The 16338-nt window shown below is 43.9% G+C and overlaps 1 protein-coding gene across 6 annotated transcripts in view; it reads right to left on the reverse strand.

Moving 5' to 3' along the window:
* LOC149440253 (asparaginyl-tRNA synthetase-like) overlaps nucleotides 1–16338 on the reverse strand; it is a 142873-nt gene that overhangs the window by 92423 nt on the left and 34112 nt on the right. For all 6 annotated transcript variants that reach the window (XM_089658854.1, XM_089658856.1, XM_089658852.1 and 3 more), the window contains 2 exons: nucleotides 12683–12792; nucleotides 672–792 (listed from right to left, as the gene is read on the reverse strand). In XM_089658854.1, coding sequence (XP_089514980.1) covers nucleotides 672–792; nucleotides 12683–12792 — 231 coding nt within the window. The remainder of the gene's footprint in view (nucleotides 1–671; nucleotides 793–12682; nucleotides 12793–16338) is intronic.

Here is a 16338-nt window from a genome sequence, read left to right on the forward strand (position 1 = left end):
GAGGGGGCATTTTGGCTATCATTGAGGGGAGTCACGTCAAGATTTCACGAAGAGCACTATTGCAGCATGGAGTGATATTATTTGAACACTTTTTATGTTTTTGCACAGTGTGGCATCACCATCCTATTTGTTTTTTATTTAAATTGGTCCGATTAATTGCATTTGAGTACCTTTTTTTGCACAGTTTAAGTAATATTAATCACTACACCACTAGGGATGTAATATACAGTGATGAGGATATTGCACTAGTTATTATTGTATTATTTGTATAAGAGGTAGTATTTATCACCTTTTTCACCAGCGTATATTTATAAAGGGGTTATTGCACTAGTTCTTTGATTATTTTAGTTGAGCGCTTCACCACTAATATAATTTGTTTCACATATCTTGGGGTATAGAGAAAAGGTGATAGCAGCTCACTCACTAGGTTCTGTGGAGCGCAGGGGGATTTTTATATATCATTTCATAATTGTAAACCCTGTAGAGCAATCTGATAACCATCATGGATTCTTCAATCTGACCGCGCCAGTGCTTGACTGAAAACAGCGCATCAGGTGATCGACTAAAATGGAAACTGAAGAATCGGAATTGCTATGTGTATGGTCATTATTAGAATTAACTGAAGATTGCGGTTCCATCCAGAAAATCTGGAATTATAGAGAACATCTTACTTTGGTGTCACATTCTCCAATCACTCGAATATCTTCTGCCTTGACCTCCACACTCTGCTTGGTGCCGATACTACTCACCAGAGCCCCCGACACTTCCACCGCACTGCCGAAACTGATGGAGCTAAAAGGAAACAAATGGAGGCATATTAGAGAGACAATGAACAGCTTTACAATCTTTCTACAATAATCCTATAAACCTGTAACCTGTTTGATGCCAAAGCCGTTTTTGCACTTTTTTTTTTTTCAAAAATCTTTTTAGGCCTGATAATTTCATAAACCCCCAAAACATATTTTCTGAAAGCAGACAGAATAAAATAGCAGTAGTTCCAATTTTTTATGTCACTCAATATTAGCACAATTTTTTATGGAATGCAAAATTTAAGTAAAAAATGCACAAACTTTAGGGTGCGCACGCACAATAAATTACTCACAGGAGCACTGAGCTGAGGAGGGGGATGGAGCGGCTGGCTCAAGCTCTCAGCGGCTCCAGACTCTGGGGTGGATCCCGGCTTTAAAATCGGGATCTTTCCCCAGCCCGGACCGGCTGAGTGACATCAGCCGACATCGGGGTTCAGCCTGTTGTTAGCTGAAAATGGGTCACAGGAATGCAGAACAAACTGCACTCCTATGATCTGAAGAAGTACAGCCAACGGAGCTTTAAGTGTTTGGGTGTGATTTTAACCACTTCCCGACCGGCCGTTGCATATAAACGGCCGGACGGTGGCAGTGCAGGGTCGGGTGGCCATTTATAAATGGCCTCCCCGCACCCTGCTTGTGCGCGCTCCCTGGGAGTGCTCAGCACCGCGATCCGGTGCCCGCTGTGTCCTCCGGACTCAGTGAAACACCGATCGTCGGATGGGACCTCCGTACGAGGTCCCGATCATGTGATCACCGATTGGCCAATCAGTGATCACATGCAAACTAGTAAGCAAGATGTCCCTTGTGACATCATTGCTTACTACGTGTGAAATCTGTGAATGATCACAGAGGTCACATGGTACAAGGCTATTCACAAAAGCCTTGTACCATGTGACAAGCTGTGACCAATCACAGCTCACTCAATACTTCTTAATGAGTGCAAGAATGCAGACAGAGAGGAGAAATGATTGCTTTTACATCCTATATGGGTGTAAAAGCAATCAGTGTAAAAAAAAAAAAAAAAAAAAAAATCTTCATCACCCCCCACAAGTAGTACAGTGTCACCATGGTGACACTGTACTGCTAGGGTGACAGTATGTAAAAAAAAAAAAAAAAAAAAAAAATAATATAAAAAAATAAAATAAAAATGTAAAAAAAAAAGTTTAAAAATTATAATTTTTGGTTATAAACTAATTTGGATAATTTTTTTTTCTACTAAAAAGATAACGGAATAAATTTTGGCTAAGATTTATGATGAAATATTATTTATTTGCAAAATTTTATTAAAAAAAACACTTTTTTTCAAAATTTTTGGACTCTTCATTTACATAGCAAAAAAAATACAAATCCCAGTGGTGAATAAATACCACCAAAATAAAGCTTTATCTGTCTCAAAAAAATGGTAAAAATTCATTTGGGTACAGTTTTGCATGACCGCGCAATTGTCATTCAAAGTGTGATAGCGCTAAAAGCTGAAAATTGCCCTGGTCAGGAAGGGGGTAAAAGTGTCCGGTCTGGAAGTGGTTAATTTTTTTACACCGATTTTTCATTAAACTTTTTTTTTTTTATCACATAGGGGACCGATTGGTACATACAGGGGTGTGTGAAAGCGATCCGGCCGCTGCAGAGCCACTGGATCGCTTTCATCTGACAGCCAACTTGTCAGATTTTTTAACAGCCCTTGCTGGCAGTATCAGACACACAAACACAATAAATTACTCGTTGGAGCGCTGGGCTGTGCAGGGGGAGGGAGCGGCTGGCTCAAGCTCTCAGCGGCTCGCCAGGTGCTGCTCCAGACTCTGGGGTGGATCCCTACTTTAAAGTTAACATGTAGCCATACAGCAGTTAGGACATAATTAAGAACAGTAAACCTCAACCCTATTAGCAATATTGATCAACTGACAAAACATCATGTGCAAATGAAAAGCAGAATTCCAAAAATCCAGCTGCCTTCATGTATACAGTGCGGAGAATAGTGAATAGCGCGAGGGAACTGGCTCTCAGTGCGATCAAATACGGCCGTGACTCAATGGCAGCAAGTTTATACAGTGAAGGGCCATGCTGTCAGGGCTCCTGGTAAGACCAGAGATGCGTGAACTGACACAGGGAAACGCAGGCTCAAGTATGGTGTAACAATATAATTTATTAAGGGTTATACACAAATATAACGCACAATATAACAAAACCAAACCTCCAACTGATAACGGAATGTACACAGATAAGAGCAGTCAGGGCTGGTGAGGTGGAGCGGTCAGGCGGGCCGGGTCAGGAACCATCGGGCAGACAAGACACAAAGGCGTAGGCAGAGCGTAGTCAGACGGGCCGGGTAAGCAACAATCAGGCAGACAAGGTACCAAAGGAGCAGGCTGGAGAGGGGTCAGGAATAGCCAAGGTCAGGACAGGCGGAGTTCATTCAGGGTCAGGATCAAAGCAGAATCAGGAATCAGGCAGGAAGCAGACAGGATGCAGATACAGGGGCTCATGGGAAACATACACCAAGGCCCTGACTGCAGGTCTGGCCATTCCTTAAATACACCTCCTGCAATCAGCCTCAGGTGATGGCTGACTGCAGGAGTGAGCTTCTGGTTGCTGAGAGCACCCGCTGGCCAGCCCTGGTACTGCAGCCCACAAGGCAGGTGAGTCCCACCACCATTGGCATGTCCATTCCTGACACATGCTCATTATTGACATTAAAGCGGAGCTCCACCCAAAAGGGTAAATATATTTATTGAAATATATTTTGAAATGCTGTATATTGAATATGGCCAAAGTTGCAGCATTGCAAATATATGGCAATATATTTGGGGAGAATATTTTTAAAATATATTTTTCTTCCATATGAGTTCACAAAGCACAACCGGCTCTGGCTTGCAAAGTATGCTACCTTTTCACATGATGCAAGCTTTAGGCAAGCCATACATGGGTCGAAATTTGACCGATTTTTCATCTGTAAATCCGGACCTAAGAATAATCGGCCGATTTTCGCTCTATTAGTGGGTCAATGGCACCGACAGATTTTCGTGGTTTCTCCCCTTTTCGGTGATCGAGCATGTTGGAAAATTTGTGAAAAACAACTGATTTTCGACTCAATGATGGTCAAATCGTACGATCGTTTTTCCGAAAAGTATATGAGCATGAGCCGTGACCTGGAAGGAACAGAAAGTCGCCTGTTATATGGGGTGAACTTTATGACTTGGTTGGTCGATTTTCAAAATCAATGATGGCGCCATCGGATTACCGAGCGAACGACGTTTCCGATTTACGGACGAAAAATCTTTCGGAATTCGAACCATGTATGGCCGGCATTAGTGTGCTGACAAACAAGTGACCTCTCCTCCCTCTGCACCGCCCCCCCCCTTCTTTTACAAACAGAAAGTTTTCAGGACGCATCTCTTAGGCCTTGCAGCTCTCCCCCGACACTACTACCAGAAATGTATTACAAAGCAGCAACAGCTGTCAAATTGGCCATCAAAATGTCAGTCTGCAAGCGTCATTGTACAAATGCAATGATAGAAATGTATCGAAAGTGAAGCAGCTAGAATCTGCAACAGCTGTACATGACAACCAATCAGGCACCTTATTCACTTAAAGGATAAGTTCACCTTTGGAAACATGTTACATGTTTCACCCATTTTTAGGGTGGAACATGTAACATGTTTCCAATGCTGCAACTACATTCCGCTGCCCCCCCCTTCCTCTGACAGAAGTATGGGGGGGGAGATACCCATACTAGCTGTCAGATTTGAAAACAGCGAGGCTGTGCCAGGCTCCGCCCATACGGCAGCGTCATTCATTCACAGTCCTCCATGAATGAATGAACTGCAAATCCTGATAGTCTTGTGGAGCGCCGTGGTAGTTCATTGAATCTTCCTGTTAGTATATCTGCTTGCCCGTACATCCCATATGGTCAAACAGATATACTGACAGATCTGCAGGAGACCTGCATGGCACCAGCGATATACTGATCACTGGTGCAAAGCTTTATAGGCTCCTGCAGACAAAAATAATAAATGCACATTTTTTACCTGCAAAAAAAATGTGCATTTATTATTTTTGTGCAAAAGGTGAGCTTATCCTTTAAAAGCTGACTATCTTTTGCACTACACTACATTTTATACATGTAACATGGTACAAATGGGCCTACCATCAACATATCCCCCCCACCTCCATGACAGTGTACGGGGGTTCCTCTTCCCCACAGTAGCTGTCACTGTTGAAATCTGCAGAAATCTGTGAATGAATGAACTACAAGTCCCATCTTCCACTGCGGCAGACGGACTTGGAACCCAAGTATGGTGATCTACGCACTTGTAGTCCATTGACACTTCATCCAGCTCTGTAACTGAAAGTCTGTACATCTGTACACACTGGGAGCTGGAGAAAGAGCCTGCAGGAGCCTGGCATTGTGATTCCCATCTACTGAACACTTTTCCCATGTTCTGCAGGCTCCTGTGAAAAAAATAAAAACACATTTTTTTCCTGCAACAATGTCCATTTCTTTATTTTATTTAAAAGTTGGGGCATAGCCTTTAAAGCGGTAGTAAACACCACTTGGACACGTATTCCTACAGGTAAGGTCACAATAAAGATTACCTGTAGATATAATGAATACTTCGTAAACGTGCACCACTTAGGAGACATTCGCTATATCTGCAACTGCGATCTGAATTGAGGACACCCTGAGGGTGCAGACAATACAGAGCACTGTGCAGCGACCATAACTCCTGTGCACATGGGTGGGAGTGACGTCATCGCGGCATGGCCATTAACACTGCCAGAGCTCATGAGGCCAGAAGGAAGACCGGGTGAAGATGGAAGTGCCAAGAGATGTGACAGCGTGCCGCTGAAGGGCTTAAAGTGTTACTAAACCCAGGACCCCGCATTCAGTATATCTGGTCTCCACTGACCCTGCATTCGCTATATCTGGTCTCCCAGGATCCTGCATTCAATATATCCGGTCTCCTAGGACCCCGCATTCACTATATCCGGTCTCCCAGGACCCTGCATTCACTATATCCGGTCTCCTAGGATCCTGCATTCACTATACCTGGTCTCCCAGGACCCTGCATTCACTATATCTGATGTCCCAGGACCCCGCATTCACTATATCTGGTCTCCCAGGACCCTGCATTCACTATATCTGATCTCCCAGGATCCCGCATTCACTATATCTGATCTCCCAGGACCCCGCATTCACTATATCTGATCTCCCCGGACCCCGCATTCACTATATCTGATCTCCCCGGACCCCGCATTCACTATATCTGATCTCCCAGGACCCCGCATTCACTATATTTGATCTCCCCGGACCCCACATTCACTATATCTGATCTCCCCGGACCCCGCATTCACTATATCTGATCTCCCCAGACCCCGCATTCACTATATCTGATCTCCCCAGACCCCGCATTCACTATATCTGATCTCCCCGGACCCCGCATTCACTATATCTGATCTCCCCAGACCCCACATTCACTATATCTGGTCTCCCAGGACCCCGCATTCACTATATCTGGTCTCCCAGGACCCCGCATTCACTATATCTGATCTCCCAGGACCCCGCATTCACTATATCTGATCTCCCTGGACCCCGCATTCACTATATCCGGTCTCCCCGGACCCCGCATTCACTATATCTGATCTCCACTGACCCTGCATTCGCTATATCTGGTCTCCCAGGATCCTGCATTCAATATATCCGGTCTCCTAGGACCCCGCATTCACTATATCCGGTCTCCCAGGACCCTGCATTCACTATATCCGGTCTCCTAGGATCCTGCATTCACTATACCTGGTCTCCCAGGACCCTGCATTCACTATATCTGATGTCCCAGGACCCCGCATTCACTATATCTGGTCTCCCAGGACCCTGCATTCACTATATCTGATCTCCCAGGATCCCGCATTCACTATATCTGATCTCCCAGGACCCCGCATTCACTATATCTGATCTCCCCGGACCCCGCATTCACTATATCTGATCTCCCCGGACCCCGCATTCACTATATCTGATCTCCCAGGACCCCGCATTCACTATATCTGATCTCCCCGGACCCCACATTCACTATATCTGATCTCCCCGGACCCCGCATTCACTATATCTGATCTCCCCGGACCCCGCATTCACTATATCTGATCTCCCCAGACCCCACATTCACTATATCTGGTCTCCCAGGACCCCGCATTCACTATATCTGGTCTCCCAGGACCCCGCATTCACTATATCTGATCTCCCAGGACCCCGCATTCACTATATCTGATCTCCCTGGACCCCGCATTCACTATATCCGGTCTCCCCGGACCCCGCATTCACTATATCTGATCTCCCAGGACCCCGCATTCACTATATCTGGTCTCCCTGGACCCCGCATTCACTATATCCGCTCTCCCCAGACCCTGCATTCACTATATCTGGTCTCCCACAGTACACACAACATGGAAATGCAATTATTTTAGTAAATAGAAAATGCTAAATAACTTTTAGCAGTTTATATAGCAGTATATAGCAGTCTTGTGCCTTCTATTAGTGTCTAGCAGAGCCCAGGTTAAAGCTTGTAGGAGGCATTTTCATTCTCTCTTGATCATCCTATGAGGCTGCAGGACCCCTGACCCTTAGTCTGGACAGTGCTGATTGTCCCTGTGCTGATCGCATGCACTTTCCCAAGAAAAAAAAAAAAAACGCTCTAGTAATACACACCAAACTGAGCAAGTGCAGCTTGCCTCCAAGCCTCTGTTCTATCAGGAGTTATTCTGGGAACAGTAGAAGAAGGGGAGGATCATAGAAGATAGGATCAAACATCTTTTTTTACACAGTGCGGAGGATTAACCCTTTAGGTTCCACAGTGAGTATAAATAGTATATGATTTACTGCGTATACAGACTGATTTTACTGTTGTGGGCTTAGTAACACTTTACACTAAATTAAAAGGTAAATCTCTCATAATGTCCTAGTATACAGTGGATATAAGAAGTCTTCACACCCCTGTTAAAATGTCAGGTTTCTGTGATGTAACAAAATGAGACAAAGATAAATCATTTCAGAACTTTTTCCACCTTTAATGTGACCTATAAACTGTACAACTCAGTTGAACAACAAACTGAAATATTTTAGGTGGAGGAAAGTAAAAGTAAAAAACTAAAATATTATGGTTGCATAAGTGTGCACACCCTTAAACTAATACTTTGTTGAAGCCCCTTTTGATGTGATTCCAGCACTCAGTCTTTTTCGGTATGAGTCTATCAGCATGGCACATCCTGACTTGGCAATATTTGCCCGCTCTTCATTGCAAAAACACTCCAAATCTGTCAGATTGCGAGGGCATCTCCTGTGCACAGCCCTCTTCAGATCATCCCACAGATTTTCCATCGGATTCAGGTCTGGGCTCCGGCTGGGCCATTCCAAAACTTTCATCTTCTTCTGCTGAAGCCATTCCTTTGTTGATTTGGATGTATGCTTTGGGTGATTGTTATGCTGAAAGATGAAGTTCCTCTTCATGTTCAGCTTTCTAGCAGAAGCCTGAAGGTTTTGTGCCAATATTGACTGGTATTTGGAACTGTTAATAATTCCCTCTACCTTGACTAAGGCCTCAGTTCTAGCTGAAGAAAAACACCCCCAAAGCATGATGCTGCCACCACCATGCTTCACGGTGGGTATGGTGTTCTTTTGGTGATGTGCAGTGTTATTTTTGGGCCAAACATCTTTTAGAATTTTGGCCAAAAAATTCAACCTCGGTTTCATCAGACCAGAACACATTTTCCCACATGGTTTTGGGAGACTTCAGATGTGTATTTGCAAAATTTAGCCGGACTTGGATGTTTTTCTTCGGAAGAAAAGGCTTCCGTCTTGCCACTCTACCCCATAGCCCAGACATATGAAGAATACAGAGATTGTTGTCACATGGACCACACAGCCAGTACTTGCCAGATATTCCTGCAGCTCCTTTAATGTTGCTGTAGGCCTCTTGGCAGCCCCCCAGACCAGTTTTCTTCTCGTCTTTTCATCAATTTTGGAGGGACATCCAGTTCTTGGTAATGTCACTGTTGCGCCATATTTTCTCCACTCGATGATGACTGTCTTCACTGTGTTCCATGGTATATCTAATGCCTTGGAAATTCTTTTGTACCCTTCTCCTGACTGATACCTTTTAACAGTGAGATCCCTCTGATGCTTTAGAAGCTCTCTGTGGACCATGGCTTTTGCTGTAGGATGCGACTAAGCAAATGTCAGGAAAGACCTACTAGAACAGCTGAACTTTATTTGGGGTTAATCAGAGGCACTATAAATGATGGCAGGTGTGTACTGACTCCTATTTAACATAATTTTTAATGTGATTGCTTAATTCTGAACAAAGCTACATCCCCAGTTATAAGAGGGTGTGCACACTTATGCAACCACATCATTTTATGTTTACTTTCCCCCCAAAAGATCACAGTTTGTTTTTCAATTGAGTTGTACAGTTTATAGGTCACATTAAAGGTGGAAAAAGTTCTGAAATGATTTATCTTTGTCTCATTTTTTTTATATCACAGGGGTGTGTAGACTTTTTATATCCACTGTACACATTATGTTATGACATTAACTTGGGGGACCTTTTTTTTTTTTTTTTCTAAACTGCTGCTTTAAAGAATAACTAAAAGGATGGAGTTGGATTAGAACACAAAACTGAAAAAATTATAGAAAAGGAGACTATTCTCAGGAAACCTTCAAGGGACAGAGCCGCTTGCCATATGTTCCGGTAAACAACATACATTTAAACCAACTTCTCAAAGGCAGCACTAAATCCCCCCCAAAAAATTAGTGAATTATAAATAATTAATTCATTTTTTTCTGGGATTGAGTGCTGCCCTTAAAAAGTTGGTGGATTAGAACACCTGTCAGGTCTTTATAGCCCCCATTAGGGAGATTCACCCTCTCTGTTCATCCTGTGTACCATTATCATTGAAAGTAGAATAAAACCCACACATTTTGGGTTTTCCCCATAAAAATAATAGAGGGGAAATCTTCCAATGGGGACACTAGTTCTGGAGACCTGGGAGTCCCCAATTAATTCCTTTACTTTGTAGCGATTTCCTCTCACCTCCTGTTTTGACTGTAGGAGAGGTAGTGAAGGGAAACCTTCCCAAAGGTATACAGATAGCAAAGAAAAACCATAACCCCTCCCTTATTTTATCTAAAATGGAAGTAAAAAAAAAAAGTTTTTACTATAGTTTTACTTTAGCCTAACACTATAAATTGCCAAGGAATCGTACAGGAATTGCACTGCATTCCAGTGCAATTACCATGCAAATTCAGTGCTGTGCCAACTGGGCTAATTAATTTTGAATGGGCTGAAATCGCACCAACTTAACGCATGCACTACTTTTGGTAATGCACTGCATCTGGATCAAATGATAGTTTTGTACCAGGCGATTCAGGGCAGGCAAACGCACTGCGTTTGGGGTGTTAACAATGCATGGACACCTGCAGCAGATTGAAAGGGCAGTGCTTTTTTTTTAAATTCCATAATGTTTTGGCCGTGCTTTGTTAACGTGGTGTGGGAAACGTGCACAGATCATGGGTTTCCCGCACTGCGTTCTAGTATGGATCAGGGCATGAGCTTTTTTGAAAAAAAATAAATAAATAGAAGTTGATTGGTTGCTGTCAGGAATGGACTCAGCACTGGTGGTGGGACTCACCTGCCGTGTGGGCTGCAGTACCAGGGCTGACCAGCGGGTGCTCTCAGCAACCAGAAGCTCACTCCTGCAGTCAGCCATCAGCTGAAGCTGATTACAGGAGGTGTATTTAAGCAGGACCAGGCCTGTGATCAGGGCCTTTATTGTATTGTTTCCCATGAGCCCCTGTACCTGGTATCCTGTGTTCCTGTTCTGCTGACTATCTGATTTGTTGCCGACCCTGCCTGATCCTGATCTCTGCTGACTTCTCCTGCTTGATCCCTGGCTTGCCTGACCATCCTTCTGCCTGATCCTCAGTACCGCGCTGCCCGTGAGTTACTGAACCCGGCTTGTGACCCTGACTATTCTCTGCCTGCTCCTCCGATACCTCACTGCCCGCACGTTGCTGACCTGGCCTGCCTGACGCTACCCAGACCATCCATCCATCCATCCTGCACGGATCTGTCCCTGTTACTAGGTCTGCCAGCCTCTTCACGTCAGGCTTTCCCACGGTACATACCCTCGGCGGACCCCTCTACCACAGTTGGGTGCACTCAGGGGCCGCGACCTGGTCTCAGTCCTGCACCAAGTCCATCCCCACCATCAGGGGCTCTGGTGAAAAGGCAGACTGGGGCTTAGACTCCGCACCCTGGGGAATCCCGTTCTGTGGGTACTAGAGATCCCACCGGGCGGTGCCTGACAGTACCTAGCAGCCTGCCTGACCATTCCACCTCTCCAGCCCTGACTACGCCTGTGTTCCTGAAGCCTGCTACTTCCCTGTGTCAGTCCACACATTTCTGGTCATACCTGGATCCCTAACAGTTGCCATGCACAGCTGCTCCAGTTTTGATAAATTCCCACTATTGCAACTTTGATAGAAGAATATCTTAACACCTTCCATTCTGCCTATAGCAGATTGACGGCCGGGCGCGACGCTCCTCCTTCTGGGTGGACGTCATATGACGTCCTGTCAGAAGGTGCCGCTCAAGCAGCCGTGCAGCAGCGTGATCTGTCACCGGCTGTGCCCTCGGGACACAGTAGAGGACAGATCACTACATCGGCCCGCTGTCAGTGTCATGTCACCTCTGTGACCAACCACAACAGATCACATGACAATTGTATACAATGGATGGCTTCCTTTCATGCCATCCATTGTATACAATTGTGTTGTCAGCTGTGACTGGTCACAACAGTCACATGGTACAGACAGGCCCATCTGTACCATATGTTGAGCTTTGCCCAATCACAGCTAATCACAACAAAAGACTAAATCAATCAGTTTCATTCAGTAAAAATGGTTGCTAATGTCAATGAAAAACATTGGTATTAGCAATCATAATGTGTAAAAAAAAAAAACAACTATGCACATTGTTAACATTGTATTGCTCTGGTCACAGTGTGTTGAAAAAAAAAATTGTAAATAGAAAAAAATAGTAATAGAAAAAAGAATAAATTAAATATTTTTTATTTCCACATACTGGTCACCAGTCAGTGTCCCTGATCACTGCCACACCAGTTATATGATAAATGCTGTACTGGACTGATGACAACATATAAAAAAAAAAAAAGAAAAAAATTATTTTTTCAATTTCTTAATTTTCCAAAAATTGGGACAAAAAATTACAAAATTACAGCTTCATGCCTCTTACCAAATACCCTGGACTGTCTATTTTCCAAAAAAATGGTCATATAGGGGGTATTTGTACTATCCTGGCATTTTCAGGCCTCAAGAAATGAGATTGGCCGTCAGTACATCAGCATTGATCGATTGTCAGATATATATACCATGATTTTTGGACTCTAGCTTTCCTACAGACTAAATTATAAACACTGATCTGGGGTATTTTCACCAAAGAAATGTAGCAGAATACATTTTGACTGAAATTTATGAAGAAAGCTTATTTATTTGCAAAAATTTTAAAAACAGAGACGAAGAAGAACGCGTTTTTTTTCCAATTTTTTTTTTTAAACTCAGTGCTGATTAAATACCATAAAAAGAAAGCCCTATTTGTGTGAACAAATTATAATTATTTTTAAAGGGTACAGTGTTGCATGACAGCGCAATTTTCATTCAAAGCGAGACAAAGTGCTGAAAGCTGAAAATTGGCCTGGGCAGGAAAGGGGTAAAAGTGCCCGGTAGGCAAGTGGCTATTACATACACATGTGTGATATTCCTACACTTTTCATTGCTGACTATTCTGCTCTAAAACAGACACCGGTACCTGTGCTGGAGGCTGGGCTCAGCCACAATCTGGAGGTTTTGCAGAGAAGATCCGTCATTGATATGAAGGAACAAAACTTCTTTGTGGGCTCGGACTGAGCGCACCCAACCCTGCGGAAGGAGAGGAGGTTAGTGAGCCCACATATTCTACAATGATGTAACAACCCAACTACACCGAAGGCTTTGCACAGCTTTGGTCATACATAATGCCGAGCTGTTTGATTCCCCCAGATGAGACTTTCTATGTAATACATCGGATTTATCTCTCCTTCATACTGGGCATGAAGACTCCATTTGTTTCTATACAAGAAATACAGCCAACTAGCATGATGTAGTGTGAGTTACAGTTAGTCTGGCTGAAAAAAGACAAAAGTCCATCCAGTTCAACCATTAAAAAAAAAAAATTTATAATCCTACACCCACAGTTGATCCAGAGGAAGGCAAAAAAAAACCAGCAAAGAATGATCCAATTTGCTCCTGTAGGGGAAAAAATCCTTCCCGATCCCCCAAGAGGCAATCGGATATTCCCTGGATCAAATTTACCTATAAATGTTCTATCCAGTTATATTCTGTGTATCCAAGAAAGAATCCAGGACTTTTTTAAAGCAATCCACTGAGCTGGCCAGAACCAACTCTTGAGGGATAGACACAAAGTTTACCCAATACACCTTTTCATCAAAAGCCACACAACAGATATACTGTATATTACTTGTTATAAAGTTCCTGTCAAAGTATAACTAACAGCAAAACTTTATTTTTAGTTTTGGATACCATGGGGAGGAATTAGAACCCCCGTCAGGTTATGTGTGTATGTTCCACTATTAGGGAGATTCACCCTATTTATCACAAAGAACAGGTTGTACCCAGAACAGTAATAGAGGGGAAACATTCCACTAGCTTTGGTGACCCCATTGGATTTGCAGGGATTTCCTCACTTCCTGTAGTGGCTATGGGACAGGAAGTGAAGGTAATTTTCCCTGATGGGACACAGATGGCATGTAAAAAAAGAAAACCTGACAGGAGTTGTAACCTTCCCTTATTCTATCCAAAACGTAAGCAAAAAAAAAGTTTTGCCTATAGTTCTGCTTTAAAGTGATTTTTTTTTGTAAAATAATATACATGTCTATACGTACCTGCTGTGTGCAGTGGTTTGGCACAGAGCAGCCTGGATCCTCCTCTTCTCGGGTCCCCCGCAGGCTCTCCTGGCTCCTCCTGTCTGTCGGGTGCCCCCACAGCAAGCAGCTTGCTATGGGTGCACCCGCTTCTCCGTGTGTCCATTCACACACGGAGCAGTGGCTTACCCCCACGCCCTCTCTCTTCTCACTGGCTGACTGGCTGTGATTGACAGTAGCGAGAACCAATGGCTGCCGCTTGCTGTCTCAGCCAAATGAGGAGGCAGAGACCCGGGACAGCCGAGGCTGTCATTCACTTCGCTGGATCGCGATGAGGCTCAGGCAAGTATTGAGGAGGCTGGGGGAGCTGCTGCACACAGAAGGTCTTTTTACCTTCAAGCATAGAATGCATAAAGGTAAAACACCTGGAGCCTTTGGAAACACTTTAAAGATAAAAAATTACGAGGATAAAAACAAAAAAAATGTTTTATCCCACTAAGCTCCTGTAAGTTCTAAGCAAGTTCTATGTTGAAGGTTTGGCAGTCCTATGCAAAATGCTTATCTATGAGACAGAGTTCATTTATTTTAGTCATTCATACTGTGCTGATATATTCTGCAGAGCATTACAGACAATGCTGAGCCATTCACAGCAATCCCTGACCAGAGAGATCACAGTCCATATCGAGGAAAGACATTTAGGCCTCATTCATAAGAGGTGTACTAAACCATACGCTCATGCAGGGCCATGTTTAGCACATCCACCTGGCAGTACTAAAGTCATGGGTTCGAATCCCAACCACGGCACCACCTGCCTGGAGTTTGCATGTTCTCCCTGTGTGGGTTTCCTCCGGGTACTCCGGTTTCCTCCCACACTCCAAAGATATACTGGTAGGTTAATTGGCTCCTGTCTAAATTGGCCCTAGTATGTGTATGTATGAATGTGAGTTAAGGACCTTAGATTGTACGCCCCTTGAGGGTTAGGGACTGATGTGAATGTACAATATATATGTAAAGCGCTGCGTAAATTGATGGCACTATGTAAGTACCTGGAATAAATAAATAAATTGGTGGTGGTCCAGGTTTCCTCGTGCAGGCAGTCCAATTCATGTCCATTGGCACATAGTGGCTGCATGGACTTAGTTGCTGTGTCTTTACATGACATCCATGTAGATGAGGGTGCGTGTCACTGAACTTACACTGTCTATATCTGGGGACATGCACCGACACGGATGTCACATTGGGACACAGCAGCTGTGTCCCAAAGGACATCAATGGGACAGCCTGTACGGGGATGCACACAACACCTGAGGGTAAAGACGGCCTTGCAGGGGCATACGGTAAGAGAGGCCCTGTGTGAGAGGCCCTAACCACTTACAATCCTGAGGATTTACCCTCCTTCCTGATCAGGCCATTTTTTGCGTTACAGCGCTCCATTACTTTAACTGACAATTGCGCGGTTATGCAACAACGCACCCAAATGAAATTTACGTCCTTTTTTTCCTATGAATTAAGCTTTCTTTCGGTGGTATTGATAGCCTGTGTATTTTTTATGCTAAAAAAAAAAAAAGAGAAGACTGAAAAAAAAAAACAATATTTTTGATTTTTTTTTGCTATTAAACGTGTCCAGTAAAAGAATTTACAAAAAAAAAAAAATCTAAATTTTTTCATAAATTTAGGCCATGTGAAAGCTATAGCGTTTACAAATGGAGGTATATATACTGGGATTTTTTTTTTTTTGCTAGTAATGGCAGCGATCAGCGATTTATAGCAGGACTGCGGCAGGCATTCTGACATTGAGGGGGGAACTGACTTGGTGTCACTGACATCCCCAGTGACACCAATACAGTGATCAGTGCTTAGGGGGGAAAAAAAACACTGACACAGTAATAATGGCACTGGGCAGGCAGGTGTTAACATGAGGGGTGATCAAAGGGTTAACTGTGTGCTGTTTACTGTGTCCGTGCTTCACTGTAAGCCATGCAAAGCAGTGTGCAGGAGCTGACAGGAAGGAGAACTGTTTTGTGTACAAACAGTTGTTCCCCCCCCCAAAGTCGGAGATGCTCAGCAATCACTGGACGCTGGCGAGTAATCATCAGCTGGGACCTGACGATTGACAGCTGAGGCAGCGAATGGTGGCGTGGATAGTGTGTGTGTGTGTGTCAGATAGTGGTTAAAGTGATAGTAAAACCTACATATACCCAATGAAGTGCCCGGCCTCAGGTGATACAAATCCCCCTCCTACATACGTTGTACCTGTTTATCTGCACTATTTCTTCTCTACATCCCTTCAAATTACAGAATTTATAAAACTAGCCTGAGCTGTCAGAAAACAGAAGGGCGGAGAGCTAAAATTACATACTGCAGAGCTCAGTGAGGAGATCTCTGAGAGCTGTTTGGAGGGAAGGCTCACAACCCCTTCACAGAGCACACTGGAACAGAGCTGAGGATGTCAATCACAGGCTGTGTGCTGGAGCTCCCATCCCTGTCACCTTTGTATCTCTTTGTGTCAGGAAAACTTGTCAGATGTGACTCATGCAGGTAGCAG

Source organism: Staurois parvus, unplaced genomic scaffold (genome assembly GCF_062004578.1).
Source record: "Staurois parvus isolate SC_StPar_1 unplaced genomic scaffold, SC_StPar_1.0 ptg001103l, whole genome shotgun sequence".
Classification (NCBI taxonomy): domain Eukaryota; kingdom Metazoa; phylum Chordata; class Amphibia; order Anura; family Ranidae; genus Staurois; species Staurois parvus.